Genomic DNA, 19863 nt, shown 5'->3' with positions numbered 1-19863 from the left:
ATGAACATACCTTCCCGGAAGGCAAAAGAACGGGGTCAGTCATGAGAGTATCCATGAGTGGATCTCTGAACTCTTCCGGGGCGTCTGCGAACTCGTCACTCTTTTGTTGATTCGACACTGAAATAATACATAATTATGTCCATTATAATGTGCACGTACGATCGAGTATATACCAATGTATATCTAGGATATATATCCTAGGCCATCCTCAATTGATATCAATGGGGTTGGCCGGTCGAAGTATTTAGCAGATGGCGCCATCATAGCTTGCCCTGTCAATCGCTAGAATTGAGTTGTTTTTTTAATGCCCTGGATGCCAGCACTTTAAACCAAATCTCATAGAAAAAGAGGCAAGCTGTGATGGGGCCATCTATGCAAACCTTTGACAGTTGCCAACCCCATTGGGACCCCAAATGCGATTTATATCTAGCAGTAACAGTTGACGTGTAAAGACTGAATAAATTCATGAATATTAAGCGATGGTCTAACATAATTCGAATATGTTCCACAATATATATATATATATATATATAGTTATCCATGCCGTAATCGGCAACGGCGACCCTAGCTAATTACGAGCGTGAGCTCTGATATGGCTGGCAAAGCCGAACTTATTTTTAAAAACTCTATCGCAGGTGGGGCAGTAAAGTTGACCAGAATTATTGTACGTATAATTATAGGAGGGTTTTGGCCGGGATTTACGTATCTGACGTTTCGCATCAAGATCAGTGAGACGAGCGTCTTCAAAGTTCTTTACGCTCAACTTAACGCGAGAACGCCATTCTGGCCGCTGAGAAGCAAGCTTCTCCCATTTGTCAGGTGGTATACCGCAGGCAGTTAGGTGGCGCTTAAGCACATCCTTGTAACGTAGGTGCTGCCCACCTTGCTTCCGTTTACCAGCTGATAGCTGGGAGTAGAAAACGGCTTTCGGTAGTCTGCAATCACTCATACGCCAAACATGCCCACACCATCTTAGCTGACCCTTCATCAAGAGCGCCTCCATGCCAGGCATCTTGCAGCGACGAAGTACTTCAGTGTTGGGAACGCGATCTTGCCATTTTATACGCAGAATGGAACGTAGACAACGCAAGTGGAACGTGTCTAGCAAGCGAATGTCGCCTTTGTACAAACACCATGTTTCCGAAGCATACAAAAGAATCGAAAGAACCATGGCTCTGTACACCGACAACTTCGTCCGCAGCTTTAGATCATGCGATCCCCAGACACGATGCGTTAACCGACCGAAAGTGGACGCAGCCTTAGCAATTCTAGATGGGATCTCGGAGGCTAGTCTGTTATCCTTTCTGATCTGGCTCCCAAGATACTTGAAAGAGGACACTTCGGTTAGGGGTTTCCCTTCTATAGTTAGGTCGGAAGTGTCCGCTTCGCAATTACGGGCTGGTTGTTTAAGCACTTGAGTCTTGGATATGCTTATTACTAAGCCAAATCTAAGGCACGACCTTTGCAGAGCATCCATGTAGGACTGAAGCGCCTCCATGCTATCGGCCATCAAGCAAACGTCGTCGGCATAGAGAATCTCGAGAACGGAGAGCTCTGTGGTTTTCGTTTTAGACTTAAATCGAGACAGGTCGAATACACTTCTGTCAGAACGGACGCTAAGTTGTATTTGTCCAGAGCACGCAAGAAGTGAGTCCTCAAGCACTGTGGAGAAATACAACGCAAAAAGAGTTGGAGCCATCACACAACCCTGTTTGACACCGCTGGTGACTGGAAAATGTTCCGAAAACTCGCTTTCATGTCGAACTGTAGCCATCATATTTTCATGAAACTGTTTGACCAAGTTAACGAACTTTTCGGGACACCCAGTTTTTTGCAAAACAAGCCAGAGAGCTTCGCGCGGCACGCGGTCGAAAGCCTTTTCAAGGTCCACAAAGCACATATATAGGGGACAATTTTGTTCTAAGCTTTTTTCTTGGATTTGTTTTAGAACAAATATAGCATCAATAGTGCCCCTATAAGGTCGAAAACCGCACTGGCTCTCCGGCAAGAGCTGTTCTGCTAGGCAACCTAAGCGGGTGTTAAGTATCTGCGCTAAGATTTTACCGGCAGTGGATAGAAGGGAGATGCCTCTATAAGAACCGCAGTCAGAAATCTGACCCTTACCCTTGTACAGTTTACAAATAGAGGCATCTCTCCAATCTTGAGGAACAGTTTCTGATTCCCAAATCCTCAGTATCAGTTCAAACAACCTGTTGTTAACGTTTGGTCCGGTGTACTTAAATATCTCTGCGGGAAGGCTGTCTGAACCTGGTGTCTTATTATTTTTAAGTTTCCTCACTGCCGCAACGTACTCGTTGTAATCCGGAGGTAGAGCAAGGTTATCTGATAAAGGCTGGTTCTTCAAGGTACGTATGTAGGCTAAATCAACGCTTTGGGTGACAGGGTTTAAGACGTCTTTAAAGTGTTCTGCCCAACGAGCTAGCACCTCATGCTTGTCTGTGAGACGTCTTTCCTTGTCACGCGAATAAATAGGCGCTATTTTCCTACATTTCGGGCCGAAAACCGCTTGAATCCACAATAAGGTCAATAAAACACAGATAGGTACAGTCGACGTCAAAAACATGTTTACATTTTTCGCCTTATTACAAAGGAGTAAGGTCCAAAAGTGTAAACATATCTTTGACGTCGTCTGTACCTACAGTCAGCAGCAGAAATTGCTAAGCGGGCCAGGTGTTCAAAATGATCTTGACGAGACTTTATTGTTTAGAAATTAAGAGCGTGTCAATATAATTTTGAACAATTCACTTGCTTAGCAACTTTTGCTGCTGACTGTACATGAACACAGAAAGTAGCGTTATGCTTTGGTTTCCTCCGAAAGCGGTGCCGTCACATAGCGGCCGTCTCCATACAAATACTACGACATCCATATTTAGCCGTATTATTTAGTATGGAGACGGCCGCTATATGACGGCACCGCTATCCTAGGAAAACCGATCTCTAGTGGTACTGCATGGTACTGACCTACGATCCGGTAGGCGTTGTCGGCTAGTGCGAGGAAGCGCTCGATCTCGGAGCGGCTCTTGATGTTGTACTTGCCGAGCCGCACGGCCGCCTCCTCGAACAACTCCTTGCGGAACGATCGCTGCGGATTTTGGACACGACAAATCAGTGAAAATGTAAATAACGGTCTAAGAAATTCTGTAATATATAGGTACTCATCTTCCTCGAGTTGTCCCGGCATTTTGCCACGGCTCATGGGAGCCTGGGGTCCGCTTGGCAACCAATCCCAGGAATTGGCGTAGGCACTAGTTTTTACGAAAGCGACTGCCATCTGACCTTCCAACCCAGAGGGTAAACGACCTTATATTGGGATTAGTCCGGTTTCCTCACGATGTTTTCCTTCACCGAAAAGCGACTGAAATACCAAATGGTATTTCGTACATAAGTTTCGAAAATCTCATTGGTGCGAGCCGGAGTTTGAACCCGCGACCTCCGGATTTCAAGTCGCACGCTCTAGCTAGACCACCAGCGCTTCCCAATATCAATTGAAGGTATTTCAATGTTAATATAATATTTTATGTTGAATTGATAAAGTAAGTGTAAAGCTTTGGATTCCTCCGAAAACGGTGCCGTCATATTACGGCCGCTATATAGCGTTGACTGACGTCACTAGAACGTTGTCTATGTAAACAAGATGGCGCGGTTTCCTAGACGGCGTTACGTTACGTTGATTGTCAACGTAAAGCTTTGGATTCCTCCGAAAACGGTGCCGTAATATGACGGCCGCTATATAGCGTTGAATGACGTCACTAGAACGTTGTCTATGTAAACAAGATGGCGCGGTTTCCTAGACAGAGTTACGTTACGTTGACAGTCAACGTAACGTAACGCTGTCTAGGAAACCGCGCCATCTTGTTTACATAGACAACGTTCTAGTGACGAAGATGACGGCGTCATGACGGTGTCGATAGTTTTGTGAACGTTTTATTAGATAGCGGTGACGCCATTTTGAATAAATGACACGAGATTTGAAAAAATGATTCCGTACTCCGATTATTTTCCTCTTCTGATGATATTTCATCCTCCAAGTAAATTATAGATGATCAAGCAAATCTTGTCAGTAGGCTTTTCCTACTTTTTAATTAGCGCGAAATTAAAATTTTCTATGGGACGTTATCCCATCGCGCCTACATTTTTCAAATTTGCCGCTTTGACCTTGGTGGATGACGGTGTGTTATGACGCCGTGGTACTTTCCACATGTCGCCACCGTAAAGACGGCCGTCTTTTGCGGCCGCTATATGACGGCCGTCATATGACGGCACCGTTTTCGGAGGAATCCAAAGCTTAAGCTTAAGCGTTACGTTGACAATCAACGTAACGTAACGCCGTCTAGGAAACCGCGCCATCTTGTTTACATAGACAACGTTCTAGTGACGTCAGTCAACGCTATATAGCGGCCGTAATATGACGGCACCGTTTTCGGAGGAATCCAAAGCTTTAACGTAAGATGACGGCCGTCATGACCTTGTCGATAGTTTCATGAACGTTTTATTAGATAGCGGTGACGCCATTTTGAATAAATGATACGAGATTTGAATAAATGATTCCGTACTACGATTATTTTCCTCTTCTGATGATATTTCATCCTCCAAGTAAATTATAGATGATCAAGCAAATCTTGTCAGTAGGAAAAGGCGCGAAATTCAAATTTTCTATGGGACGTTATCCCATCGCGCCTACATTTTTCAAATTTGCCGCTTTGAGCTTGGTGGATGACGGTGTGCTATGACGCCGTGGTACTTTCCACATGTCGCCACCGTAAAGATGGCCGTCTTTTGCAGCCGCTATATGACGGCCGTCATATGACGGCACCGTTTTCGGAGGAATCCAAAGCTTAAGGCACACTGCACGCAATGTAGCGGCTGGGTGTATGTGTGTGTGTATGTGATGATACCTCGTCAGCGGCCAGCGCGGCGAGGAAGGGCGGCGAGTCGAGGTGCAAGTAGATGTCCACCAGCTGCGAGAGCAGCCGCCGCGGCTCCCACCCGTACTTCTCGGGCCGTCGGACCTGCGCGTTACATATTGATAAGTTGCGCATTACAGTTTTATAAATAAATTACAGTGTCAACTGCACATTCTGTTGTATTCTGCTTCGGTTTTGTTTTTATGTTCTGTGTTGTTTTGTGTTTGTTTTAAGTGTCAATGGGTACACCGAAAATCAGCGTCGTAACACAACTCATGTGCTACGTGTGTCGTAGCACTGTGTTACTGAGTGTTATCCTTTTCTGGAACCCCTCGCAGCACTGTTACTTACCTACTAATTTACCTAGATTTAAGCCTATTTTAGTGTTGTTGTGTATGTGTGTTTCGAATAAATTATCATTCATTCATTCATAAATAAATAAATAAATATTATAGGACATTATTACACAAATTGACTAAGCCCCACGGTAAGCTCAAGAAAGCTTGTGTTGTGGGTACTCAGACAACGATATATATATAATATACATACACTTAAATACATAGAAAACAACCATGACTCAGGAACAAATATCTGTGCTCACAAAAATAAATGCCCTTACTGGGATTCGAACCCAGGACCGCGGCTTCACAGGCAGGGTCTCCTACTAGGCCAGACCGGTCGTATAAACGTCATGTAATAGAAATACACTCGAAATTAGCTGCATATGTTACTATAAAATACAGTGATCTACTGGTACAGCAATCGTGTACAGTCAGCAGCAGAAGTTACTAAGCGGGCGAGGTGTTCAAAATTACCTTGACGCGCTCTTATTCTCTTTACAATAAAGTCGCGTCAAGATCATTTTGAACACCTCGTCCGCTTAGCAACTATTGCTGCTGACTGTATTTCGCTCACAAAACTGAAAATGCCCGGCGGTAAAACAAACATGACACGTATACGACCGTTCGACACAAAAGTAGGTAAGTTCACGTGAAAACGTTTCCCCGGGGTCTGATGAGAAATGTGTTCAGTGGTAAGGCTGTTTTTTTAAAGGTATACGTCCTATACGACAATCACTATCACTACATAGTATAAAACAAAGTCACTTCCCGCTGTCTGTCTGTCCCTATGTATGCTTAGATCTTTAAAACTACGCAACAAATTTTGATGCGGTTTTTTTTAATAGATACAGTGATTCTAGAGGAAGGTTTATGTATACAGTAAAACCCGCTTAATACGATCACGTTTAATACTTTCCCTCATAATACGCCATTTTACGCCGGTCCCTGCAATTTTAGGCCTGTTTTCATTGCTTTTTTTACGGTTAATACGACTCGAGTCCCGCTTAATACGCCATCTAAAATTATATATTACTTATCCGTCCCATTACGTACCATCTGTACGTTTGTGTTTTTGTCATCATAACCGTCGTATTGTTATGCAATACGCCGTTAGCCAACATTTTTTATGTGTTTATTACCTACCTTAGGTTTTTTGTTTTGTCTAAGTAATATCTTTTGTCGGGTCCTTATCGGCGTGAGAAGGCGATGCCATCTGCTTGACCATTATGGAGCACGGAGTGCAAGCTATCGCTCCCAAATTTATTTGCAGCCAGTTTCTCCAAGACTTTCTAGTTGAGCCTATCGTTAGTGTTCCTAGATTATTTAATTTATACCTACCTACACTTAAGATCACATTCGCTCACTATCATCCATTATTATAGTTTTTTTTTGTTCACATTTAATACGATTTCCCGTTTAAGACGCTTTTTTTTTGCTAGGTCCCCTCAGAATCGTCTTAAGCGGGTTCTACTGTAATTAGTTAACCCGTGCGAAGCCGGGGCGGGTGGCTAGTAAATGATGTAGTACCTTGAGGTTCTTGCACTTGGGCCCGCAGAGCTGCTGCAGGTTGAAGTTGAGCATGGAGGCGAGGCGCTCGGCCAGCTCGGCGCGCAGGAACGGCTCCTTGATCTCCACCGTCAGATACTGCAGCATGGCCACTGTTTCTCTGCAGTAAATGATGTAGTACCTTGAGGTTCTTGCACTTGGGCCCGCAGAGCTGCTGCAGGTTGAAGTTGAGCATGGAGGCGAGGCGCTCGGCCAGCTCGGCGCGCAGGAACGGCTCCTTGATCTCCACCGTCAGATACTGCAGCATGGCCACTGTTTCTCTGCAGTAAATGATGTAGTACCTTGAGGTTCTTGCACTTGGGCCCGCAGAGCTGCTGCAGGTTGAAGTTGAGCATGGAGGCGAGGCGCTCGGCCAGCTCGGCGCGCAGGAACGGCTCCTTGATCTCCACCGTCAGATACTGCAGCATGGCCACTGTTTCTCTGCAATACATGATGTAGTACCTTGAGGTTCTTGCACTTGGGCCCGCAGAGCTGCTGCAGGTTGAAGTTGAGCATGGAGGCGAGGCGCTCGGCCAGCTCGGCGCGCAGGAACGGCTCCTTGATCTCCACCGTCAGGTACTGCAGCATGTCCACTGTTTCTCTGCAAATTACATATTTACATACAATATTTATGTATGTACATATCAGGGATGTTGCGAATATCCGCATCCGCAACCGCGGAACTTCCGCATTATTTTCAACATCCGCATAAAATCGATGCGGATTTAATGCGGATGCGGATGTGGAACAGGTCGGTACAGGAACGTCTTAGCATCGGCGTAAGTGCTAGACTGCTAGGTAATTTAGTCATTAACCAAAAAAACCTATTAGAAATGAGCAGTCAAGCGTGAGTGGGACTTAATGTACGGAACCCTTGGAACGCGAGTCCGACTCACACTTGGCCGGTTTTTTTAAATAAAAATTACTAAAATGTAATATTTGACGTTTTTTATGGTACTATTTTGACAAGTCTTTAAAAATCCGCATCCGCATCCGCGGATGTCAAAAAATCGGCATCCGCAACATCCCTGGTACATATTATAGAAGATTCTTATACAGATTGACTAAGTCCCTCAGAAAGCTCAAGAAGGCTTGTGTTGTGGATACTCAGACAACGATATATATAAGATACAAATACTTAAATACATAGAAACTAATCATGACTCAGGAACAAATATCTATGCTCATCACACAAATATATGCCCTTACCGGGATTCAAACCCGGGACCGCGGTTTCACAGGCAGGGTCACTACCCACTAGGTCAGACCAGTCGTCAAACACATTAATCGCCACCTAGCCAAAACAAGACATCCGCACCAGGCCACAAAAATTTCTTTATATAAAAGTGGAGTACCACGATCCCGACTATCGGGTCGCCCGGCCTCGGAACGAAATCATAAAATACCCGACAGTCGGGTTTTCGGCACTGAATGTGTTAAAAGGTGTTTTACCAGTTTTCATCGCAATGAAAGCGAGTACAGAAGTATATCCCTATTCCTTCCCGATGGGGACCAACGGGGATCGAAAGTTACTTTCGTTCAAATTGATAAACGAGACTAGTTTCCCGTTATCTGTCGAGTATCCGTTTCGAAGGGTCGGTAAACTATTTAGTTTGAATATTTCATAACGTATGTCAAATGGGTTTATGGTGATTTAGGTGTGTAACAACTTGACGACGCTGCAGCGGGTCGCTTAATATAGAGTGTGAACAAACCTCGCGAGCGTGAGGTAGAGTGTGAACAAACCTAGCGAGCGTGAGGTAGAGTGTGAACAAACCTAGCGAGCGTGAGGTAGTGTGAACAAACCTAGCGAGCGTGAGGTAGAGTGTGAACAAACCTAGCGAGCGTGAGGTAGTGTGAACAAACCTAGCGAGCGTGAGGTAGGAGCGGCACTGGCGCTCGTCCTGCGCCAGCGCGCGCGCGCGCGCCTCGGCCGCCGCGCCCGGCGCCGCGCTCTCCTGCGCCTCGTGGATGCGTTTCAGGTACTGTGGGGTGGTAACAAAAAATATTAAAGGAAATAATTAATTTTTTACCTCAGTAGCTCGAACAAGGGTACTTTGGTACTTAAAAACAGTGAGCAAAATCGCATTTTGCTCACTGAGTGAGACTAAATGAGCAAAATGCGATTTTGCTCACTCAGTGAGCAAAACGCGATTTTGCTCACTGTTTTTTAAGTAGCAAAGTACCCTTGTTCGAGCTGCTCAGGTGAAAACTTAATTGTTGGTATATCTTAAGAAAACATGAGTGAATAGAGGTAAGTGATGAAGAAGGAATACATTTTTCAGGTTCTCTAATATGTTCTCACTGCTGAGGTGAAAAGTTTTGTGAACTACATGAGATCAAAGTTATTTACATCTCGTGCGCTTTTGAGTCCCTTACTACGCTCAAAATTCTAAATTAGATTCACTCGCTACGCTCGTGAATCTAGTATAGAATCTTTCGCTTGCACGGGACTCAAAATAAGCACTCGAAGAAATATCAAACTTTGATCTCTTGTTGTACAAATAACTATTGCTGAATATCTTCACAATAATTTTATTTATCACAAGGAAGGAATTTCCATGGTCTAATAAAACATGGTCTTCCCTTCCCAGAGTGTCACTTGCCTACGTCACAATAACATTGCCACTTTATTTCAACATAACATGTTACATGGATACATTATATCTATGGTTAATAAGTTAAAATATTTCTTTATAATTTTATAATTTTCATTTATTTGTATTTTATCTTAAATTTTACAATAACACGTCATTTTTAATTATTCGTTAGCAATATCTTCCGATTCACGAAAGAAATTTCAGACGTTCGGGTAATTCTGTTTACACTACTGGCAACACAGGATAACGCTGTCACATTTGACAATCCGCCATTTTGTCCCTGACCGTCATCCTTGTCGAACGCGTGTTAATTGTTATTTCCTTCTCGCTCAGTGTCAGCAGTCGCAGTGTTTTCCAAACTTTTCACGTCGTAAGCTTGGTAATTAATGTTTTGTTACAAAAATGGTTGGCTGTTCTATTCGGAACTGTAAGAGTAGGGGTGAAAAGGGCAGTATAGATTTGTTTTATTTTACTATGTTTCTAGATGAATAACTTAAAATTAATGCCGTTAAAATAATTTTCACCGTTGGTTAAAATTCTCCCACATTTTAAAGTTTGAGAACCTATAAACAGCATGATGACGTAGGCAAGTGACAGTTAGGTCATTCGCGAATCTCGGAAGAGAGTACCAGGCGGAGTATATTATTATACCATGGGAATTTCTAAATCAGAACCACTATACCTATTCAAAAAGCCAGGCAATACCTAAAACAATACATACTATAAAAGCTTTTGGTCTTTAATGGTATTTAGTAGTAGTTACCGTGAGACACTCGTCGAGAAGGAAAGTGGTGTCGTTCATCAGCATGTTGATGAACTTGACGAACTGCCGGCCGGACCGGGACTCCTTCACTATGGCCTGAAATAAACCATCACATTTAGATTTTTTTTATGTCCAAACATTTTAACAAAATTCTCCAGTTGATATAGATTCGGAACTTTTTGACAATAGAACGCAACTGTTGTTAACAGCACCATTTTTTTAGACTAAGCATTCTGTTACACTTTTCCAGTCTCAGATACAAAAATATATAGATGTATAAATAACAAAGTTGACTTACTTGTTTGTGGATCGGCCGATCCCACATTCCCTTCAATATAATGCTAATGTGGAATCTGATAGTAAATTTATCATAAAACTCCGTGCTCTGTCCCGTCGTTTCAATGTCCGTGTAGAACTTCATCAGGGCGCTGGGCAGGGCGGTCTGCGACATCGGGTGGTCCATGAACTTCTCGTACACGTTCTTCAGCTTCAATGGCACGGAGAGGTTGATCACGAAGAGTACTTCGACGATCTTGGCGACTAAATACGGGTTCTTAAGGAGATGGGAGTTGCAGATGGCGCTTAAGAGCCAGGTGATGATGGGGTCCTCGATGTAGTCTGCTACCACTTGGGGTACATATCTGAAAGGCGGGTTGTTACAGTTAGGTTAGCTTTACAATTTGGTGCCGTGACCAGGATATATCGTAACGATTAATGTTTATTAATTTTATGAACAAAATTCGTTGTCTGTAAAACGGGTGAAAGGTGAATTATTATTAGGTCTGTACAATTTTTTTTTATTAAAAATGGGCTTACTCATGGCCACAGACTAGCCGAGGCGAAGACGTGGCCTACGATGGAGCGAGTCTGCTCAGAAGGTGCCTGTTCACCCTTGATTTGAAGGAATTTGGTGTTGTGATAAGGGATTATTTAAAAATTTGAATAATGTTTTTAATTTCATCAACAGATTTCTATGTTGGTATTCTATGTTGGTCAATTCTTTACAGTTTAGTGCCGTCACCAGGATATGTTGGATAGACAATATTTGTAATTTGATGAATATGTTTATTAGTCGGGTAAAACGAAGTAACTCAGACTTTTGACCATAGGTATCGCAGATATAAACATGCTGAGATGGGGCCATTTCGTGACACTTTATTTTTCACTTTGTTATTTCTATGTATGTCTTTTGTCTGTGGGTGTTTACGAATAAAAAACTATTCTATTCTATTCTATAAAGTGAAAAGAGACTCACTGCACGGCGAACAGCATGAACTCGGCGACGTCCTCGACGTACCACTCGGGCAGCGCCCGGAAGGCCTGCGCGGCGCCGGCGCCGGCCGCCCGCGCCGCGTCCAGCCGCGCCGCCAGCAGCGCGCACACGCTCGAGTAGAACTGCACGCTGCGCCGCATCAGCTCGCCGTCCAGCAGCGCCGTCTCCGCGCATTGCTTCGATCTGTTCCATACACAAATCTATTAACATTTTTACACACAAAACTAGTCTTTCTTAGCTTTGGATTCCTCCGAAAACGGTGCCGTCATATGACGGCCGTCATATAGCGGCAGCAAAAGACGGCCGTCTTTACGGTGGCGACATGTGGAAAGTACCACGGCGTCATAACACACCGTCATCCACCAAGGTCAAAGCGGCAAATTTGAAAAATGTAGGCGCGATGGGATAACGTCCCATAGAAAATTTTAATTTCGCGCCTTTTCCTACTGAAAAGATTTGCTTGATCATCTATAATTTACTTGGAGGATGAAATATCATCAGAAGAGGAAAATAATCGTAGTACGGAATCATTTATTCAAATCTCGTGTCATTTATTCAAAATGGCGTCACCGCTATCTAATAAAACGTTCACGAAACTATCGACACCGTCATGACGGCCGTCATCTTACGTTACGTTGACAATCAACGTAACGTAACGCCGTCTAGGAAACCGCGCCATCTTGTTTACATAGACAACGTTCTAGTGACGTCAGTCAACGCTATATAGCGGCCGTAATATGACGGCACCGTTTTCGGAGAAATCCAAAGCTTAAGCTAACTCCGCACCGGCTTCGACGGAATTGTGGAGTGTCATTATATTAGAAGTTACCGAATGCTTGCAGCTCCATCATTCTTCGACTTAGTTATTTGACCCTTATTAAAATCATGCAGAAAGGAATAGTGTCAAAATATTTCCACAAGATGCCCAGGATATAAACGGCCATCGATGATAATTATTCATCATTGAGACAAACATGCCCCCTGCTGGATATATGCGTCCCCTAAAAATCTCTAAAAACGAACCGTGTGCTCGCTACACAGCACCTACAAGAACGCTCTATTGCTGCGCCTTCTACCACAGAATAAGATAGAGTACTACCGTACAGAAAGGACACTTCCTGCAAAACCGAAGTTTGACAGCGATTCAGGGTAGAATCATGATATCCCTTTCTAACTTTTGGCACTATCTCTTTCGGCTATTTAGGGTTATCAAAATTCAAGTCACCTTATCTGGGGCATTCCACGAGAATGTCGCTTACGTAACGCTTTCGCCTTGTATGGCAGCTACCTTAATCAAATCCCTAAAATTCTAGAATATACTGCCAATTTCTTAGCCAAGTCGTGAAATATTAACAGACCCAATATAGCTTACTCAGCATTTTCAGAAGTATTAGAATAATGTCGTTACGTAAGCGACATTCTCGTAGAATGCCCCATGTGTGGTCGTGCACGCAAAGGGACGTCAAATTTTATCAATCATAATATTTGCTCGGAGCAATGCTGAGGAGCCGAGTTTGCCCGAAGTCAGGAGTGTCTCGTGTCTCCCCACGAATTTCGCAATTGCCACTCAAAAACCTTTCTGCAGATCAGTTCCATGACCAATGTATATTGTATAGTGTCTACTGTTATTAATCAACTCTTATGGCGTTATTTATAAACGGTTGCTAACTTAATCAGTTGATGACAGTCGTTCAGCTCATTAACTGATTCTCTATCAGCTGATTAACGCTGATTACGATGCAACTGAAAAACTTCTAAAAATTACTGTTCGAAGTTAAAAGATATAAATACAAAAACGCTAACTTCAATAATGTCTGACAAAAAAAAAATTATATTCCTCCAAAAAATGTACCATCAGCTCATGCAACGCTTGATGTTTTTAACTTCATATTTTTCTGTATACGTTGTGCTTCCCTCACATACATTATTACATATAGCCATCCATACATGCCTCACAGTCTTTGGAATCTCCCTGGTGATGACAACTACACACACACACACACACACACACAAACATATATTTTTTGTTTTCTTCTTTATCTTTATATAATGCGTAAATACTATGTATAATGCGTCTAGACTTAATAGATTGAATGTGATCCGGGAGAGGTGGCGCTTCCTGCCGTCATACAGTTTTTACTAGTACGGAGGAATCGTTTCCTACTCTTATGAACAACATGTTGTAATGTTAAAATTGTATTTAAAGGAAATAAATAAATTGAATTGAACTTAGCAGATGATGTTTATGAATAAGGCCCACTTGTACCATTCTACTAACCCAGGGTTAACCGGTTAAGCCTGGAGTTACCATGGTTACCAGTACAACATGACACTAGGTTAACGGTTTAACCGCTTAACCCCAGGTTAGTGGGATGGTGCAAGTGGGCCTAAGGGGGTTAAACAATAAGCTTACCTGTGTAGCCTCTTGATCTGCCGCCGCCACCGGCGCAGCAGCTCGCGGTTGCGCAGCGCCGAGAGGCTGTTCCGCCACTGCGGCTCGGCGGCCATCAGCTCCTCGATCACCTTCTGGAGGTCGCGGAATGCTCTGTGGAAACAAGTGACCGTCAACAATATTTTTCGATACACACTTTTATTGCTGACTGTACTTTCTCACCTTTACATGTCTAAAAAGTGCTTCTCGAGATCTTTCTAATGAGCCTAAATTCAATGTGTTTATGTTATTCCATTGAAGAGTTCCTTTGACTATATTCCGACTGCATCATCAGATGTTGTGTTTTTAGGTAACGACTTCGTATTATTAGATTGCCCAATTAGAAATGAAATAATTCGCAAAGAACGAAAAAGTACCGTTTTCGTTCCCATACAAAAAATACCCGTATCCGATCCTTGGTTCGAAGACAAGTCGGTCAAGACAATAGCTTCTTTTAGGATATGCAAAATAACATAAAGTCTTCTTCTTCCTCGCGTTGTCCCGGCATTTTGGCCACGGCTCATGGGAGCCTGGGGTCCACTTGGCAACTAATCCCAAGAATTGGCGTAGGCACTAGTTTTAGTAAAATAACACTAGTTAGCAAAATAACATAAAGTAACTCGAAAATTGTAAAGTTCTCTACAAGTGACGAAATATTGCAAACGCACAACGACAGCTAAAAGTGACGTGCGTCGGGAAAATTGTTCGAGGGATCAGGAAATTGGCAAGCCTCGGAAAACTTATAAGTAAATGGGCATTCTTCGAAGTGAGCAACTGTGAGTTGGTTGGATAATACATTTAACAGGAGATTCAAGGGCTAAGCTTTTAGTTTTATTTTTCAAAACGTCCGGGTTCGATTCCCGAGCCGAGTACACATTTTTTTAAATGTATGAATGCAGTTTTTCTTCTTATTAAAATCGATGACATGGTTCCTAAGAACAGATCTTCGTATGTCTTATAGTTTCAGACATTCCCATACTGACCGATTTAAATGAGACACCCTGTATACGCAGGTGATTGCGTCTATCCGAAGGTAAGTACGCTCTTGCAAATTGCGCATATTAAAATGGAAGTGACCGCGTGTATGGGTCTGAGGGCCTACCGCGAACACCGAAGTTCGCAAATTGCGGGCATCTTTCTCTTTTACTCCAATTAAAGCGTAATTATAGTGAGAGAGAAAGAAGCTCGCAATTGCGAAGTTTGGTGTTCGCGGTAGACCCTAAGTTATATGTTATATGTGATGTATACTTGGTCAACTAGATCTTGACAGTAGAAAAAGGCGGCAAATTTGAAAAATGTAGGCGCGAAGGGGTATCGTCCCATAGAAAATTTCAATTTCGCGCCTTTTTTTACTGACAAGATTTGGTTGACCAGCTTTATATGTTACCGGATGCGGCGCTGGTGCGTGTGCAGCGCGGGGATGAGCGCCACGTGGTGCATGTGCAGCGTCAGGAACCAGCACACCGTCTGAAACTTGGCTTCCGGCCACTTGTGCGCCGGGTCTTTGTCTGCAAGTCATTCACTTTATGTTACATATCTTTAAATAAGATAAAAGATAAGATAAGATAAAATTTATTTCATTGAAAAGTATCCAACAATTACAAACAATCATAATACGCTTAAATAGTTACTTAAATATTATAAATGTACAATCATGGTTTAGAAAAGAAAAGAAATTCATACACACTTAGATTTCATCAGAATTGGATCCGCGACACACAAGATATTGCCTTACAAATATCTCGAACATACATGAAATTCACCTTAACCTAGCGAGGTTCTTTGACCGAGACTAGCTTGAAGCCATTTTATTACAAATACAGCATACTGTGTTATGTGCTTCAATATAAATCAATAAAGATGAAGTGAATTTACGACTCAATCAAGAAGCAATTCAACCAGTTAAGAAAATGTCTGTACACCTCGCGCAGTAAAGGACAGAATCGTCTCGTCTCTTACGAGTTGACCGTTTCGGTTGCATGTTCCATTTTCGAAAACATTTGGCTGTGGCAACGAACAATTATTTCATGACACGACAGGCGTGCCTTTTTACGCCATAGAATATGATGGCACGCCTATCGTGTCATACGCCACACGTAAAAACATTGATGACACGCCTGTCGTGCCATCCGCATCGAAACGCGCGGTTAAATAAACGTATACATGGTACTCATGTTCCAGTTTAACACGGACTTAGAAAAAGGAGCTCTGTAATTCAAAACAACCAAGAAGCAAACCCGCTTACTCAGTTCATCGAGCCAGTCCTGAGCCTCTTGCGCGGTGAAGTAGAGCCGCGTCTCGTCCCGCACGTTGGCCCACGAGTCGGGCGGAAGGCGTACAAGGAACACACTCGCTCCTGCTATGTGTAGTGTAGTATAACTTACTTAGTTCATCGAGCCAGTCCTGAGCCTCTTGCGCGGTGAAGTAGAGCCGCGTCTCGTCCCGCACGTTGGCCCACGAGTCGGGCGGAAGGCGTACAAGGAACACACTCGCTCCTGCTATGTGTAGTGTAGTATAACTTACTCAGTTCATCGAGCCAGTCCTGAGCCTCTTGCGCGGTGAAGTAGAGCCGCGTCTCGTCCCGCACGTTGGCCCACGAGTCGGGCGGAAGGCGTACAAGGAACACACTCGCTCCTGCTATGTGTAGTGTAGTATAACTTACTCAGTTCATCGAGCCAGTCCTGAGCCTCTTGCGCGGTGAAGTAGAGCCGCGTCTCGTCCCGCACGTTGGCCCACGAGTCGGGCGGAAGGCGTACAAGGAACACACTCGCTCCTGCTATGTGTAGTGTAGTATAACTTACTCAGTTCATCGAGCCAGTCCTGAGCCTCTTGCGCGGTGAAGTAGAGCCGCGTCTCGTCCCGCACGTTGGCCCACGAGTCGGGCGGAAGGCGTACAAGGAACACACTCGCTCCTGCTATGTGTAGTGTAGTATAACTTACTCAGTTCATCGAGCCAGTCCTGAGCCTCTTGCGCGGTGAAGTAGAGTCGCGTCTCGTCCCGCACGTTGGCCCACGAGTCGGGCTGGAAGGCGTACAAGGGGTACACGCGCTCCAACTTAATGCGGACTGAGAGCAGCTGTAGTACTGAGCACACGTTCAGCATGAAACCATCACCTGGAAAGGAGATTTATGATTAGATAGTTCAAAAACCTGTTCTCATACCTAGTTTTCCGGCAGAATCACTCTTGAAAACTATTGTTTGAAGAGGTCACAATTCATTGCAGCTCTAATTGAAATAACAACTTTTTTGTAAGGTGTTATGTTAATATTATCTGCTGACTGGAAGATTATTTTTAAACATATACCATTCTATGTATACTGTACCTAATAACTAAATAAAAGACAACGGAATTGTAAGTGTTTTTCCCAACAACCTATACGCTGAAGTTTAAATGAATGTTTACTTTTATGAAGTATTTATACAGCAAGTTGGTTACCTAAGATTAATAAAAATTGAATCTTCTGAGAGTTCACCCGTTACATTAGTGTCTGGAAAATGATTTGTCAAAATGGAGTGTATAAATTCATGATGGACAGACTGAACAGTCATGAATGAAACATTAGTGGTTCAATCGTTAACAAATGATAGCATTCGCAGATTTATTACGAAATCAATTACTTACGAAAAGTGAATAAAACACTATTCATGACGTACGCTTTATCTAAATTATATGGATCATTTATTCTGATAACTTAGATAATGAAATTGGGGCACCATTGTATACTGCGAAATATATTTAGCTATGTCCCAGAAACTAAACATGCAATAAAATATTATAACGAAAGCTTTTGTGCGAAACCGCGGAACATGTTATTTCGAGTAAACCGTCTGCGTCTGCGGCACAAATGTTAAATTATCTTATTTGGGGCAAGTTTGTTTACATGTATGTATTGCTGTATACCTACGTGACGGCGCATTTAAACAAAGGATGAATCACGTAGTTCGACAAAGCGTTCTGTTCGGGAGATCGCGAATTAAAGAGGGTGTCAAGGCGACCGGCGCTATAAAGCGCAAGGTAAAAGCTCGTACGAATTTCATCGACGCGCCAAACATTATGCCATGGCTTTTTGTACACGCTGTAAAATGTAAGCAAGGGTCACTGTTACTATGGAATCGAAATGGTGCCACATTGATAGAAGGTAATGAGTTACCGAGTTGCTTCAGTCGTGTTTCATAGTGGTCCATTATAAGAAATGAACATGCCCGAAATTGCAGTAAAGCAAATATGGGAAAAAGAATGTAGAGTAACGTATACACGTATTACATCAAGCAATTTCTCATGTAAAAGTTAAAGCCATGCAACTGAACAAATATTTCCTTGAAATTTTAATTCTGGGCCACTTTGTATCATGGCACAATGACAATAATACGTATATCATTCAATCTCCTTAAGTTACAGTTCGTAATCGAGATAAGTAAATTAAAGCATCTAAATTAAAACGTAGCATTAGACGCGTCGCGTCTGTTAGCTATAAAACAATTGACGACGCACCTATTCTCGCAACTTCCTCAAAGAACAAGTAGGTAAACATAAATATTTTCACAAAATCTAACGAGTCAATCTGGACACTGAGAAGTAAATAAATTGGAGCGGTTCCAATACAAAATTGTCTAATAGCAACGGAGGTGAGCGACATTTCGGAGGAACATGCGCGCTATTTTCGCCAGTCATTAAACAGTCTTGTTTTTATTATCCTAACAAGCTTAGGGCGTAGTACTACCGTCGTATATTGTACACGCGCACATAGACGTATAAGGGAGCTCCACCACGTAGTATCTATTATTCAAACTGACCTGTGCGGGTATTTTTATATTGGACGTCCTTGGTCTTGGCCTAAAAGGTCAGTTTTGTTTTGTTGGATAGAAAATGATGAAATGCGCATTCGAATGTGTTCAGGAAATTATAGTTTATACTGTATTTGCCGCAGTGTGAACTTGTTGCACGCTGCATATTTTATTTACTGATATTGCATAAACACAAGTAATCGGCTACCAAAATTCTTAGGATAGGTAAAATTACCTACATATATAAGTGTATTAATTTGTTTACTACTCTGTTAGCAGTGAAAATCGACAGCGATAACGAATTTCCAATACCTATTTACGTCAAGTCATAGTTGCGTGACGTAAATAGGTATTGGAAATTCGTCGAAACGACAAAAGAAAACTTTTCCTTCGCAATCATACTCCTAATTAATGAACGATAGACGCTCAGACGACATTTCATTAGCACCTGCTCCCGAAAACCGTTACTCAAAAGTCAATGTCGTTCGAGTACATAGGCGTTGTGACTGCCAAGAGTGAAAACACCACTTGCGTATGATTGAAATGTTTCGGGATGAACGAAAACAAAAATATCTCCTATTATAACTCCTGCTGCTTACACATTAAAGCCGATTTCAGAATGGGTTCATTTGTTACAAATGTTATCTCGAATAATTTCTACGTTAGTATTTTTGAACAGTGAATAATGACACTTCGTAGCAACCGCCGTAAGCTTTGGAGTCAATGCCAGGTGGATAAACTCTTCTGTAATTGCCTTTTTACGATTTTCAGGCATCACATGTTTCTGAGAACAAACCAATTTGTTCCTGACGGTCTAGCATGAGTTGCGTTCTCGCGCGCGACTCCATACTTGAAGTCGCGCCAGATGTACGCAACTCATGCTAAACCGCCTGGACAATGATATTGTTTTTTATTGTGGCCACTGAAATAGAAACGTACCTACGTACATGTCAAAAAGTGATTCTACATCCGAAAAGCCATTTATAAAATCATGACAACATGTATATTCGAGTGCATTCATTGTCAACTTTCTAAGTTACAGATATATTTCTAAAAAGCCGAGAAGTTTCCGAAAGACGCGTAACTAAATGAGTTATTGGCAAAGGTATTAGATATATTAATGATAAACGACGTAGACTACACTCGTACCCAGTGGCGGTATAGCTAATCCTACAATACAAACGAAGAGCCTTCTGTCT

General features: G+C 42.7%; 1 protein-coding gene across 1 annotated transcript in view; it reads right to left on the bottom strand.

Moving 5' to 3' along the window:
• The window catches only part of LOC134653966 (ubiquitin conjugation factor E4 B), a 34049-nt gene that overhangs the window by 1688 nt on the left and 12498 nt on the right, over nucleotides 1-19863 (bottom strand). Inside the window, exons 7-17 of the mRNA XM_063509334.1 lie at nucleotides 16819-16992; nucleotides 15266-15386; nucleotides 13861-13992; nucleotides 11430-11630; nucleotides 10473-10815; nucleotides 10175-10270; nucleotides 8678-8796; nucleotides 7274-7412; nucleotides 4917-5030; nucleotides 2983-3103; nucleotides 11-117 (exon numbers count right to left, since the gene is read on the bottom strand). Of these exons, the coding sequence (XP_063365404.1) occupies nucleotides 11-117; nucleotides 2983-3103; nucleotides 4917-5030; nucleotides 7274-7412; nucleotides 8678-8796; nucleotides 10175-10270; nucleotides 10473-10815; nucleotides 11430-11630; nucleotides 13861-13992; nucleotides 15266-15386; nucleotides 16819-16992 (1667 nt within the window). The remainder of the gene's footprint in view (nucleotides 1-10; nucleotides 118-2982; nucleotides 3104-4916; nucleotides 5031-7273; nucleotides 7413-8677; nucleotides 8797-10174; nucleotides 10271-10472; nucleotides 10816-11429; nucleotides 11631-13860; nucleotides 13993-15265; nucleotides 15387-16818; nucleotides 16993-19863) is intronic.

The sequence above is a fragment of the Cydia amplana genome, chromosome 14 (genome assembly GCF_948474715.1).
Source record: "Cydia amplana chromosome 14, ilCydAmpl1.1, whole genome shotgun sequence".
NCBI lineage: Eukaryota > Metazoa > Arthropoda > Insecta > Lepidoptera > Tortricidae > Cydia > Cydia amplana.
The sequence above is the reverse complement of the archived record's forward strand: the minus strand, read 5'-3'. Positions and strand labels throughout refer to the sequence as shown.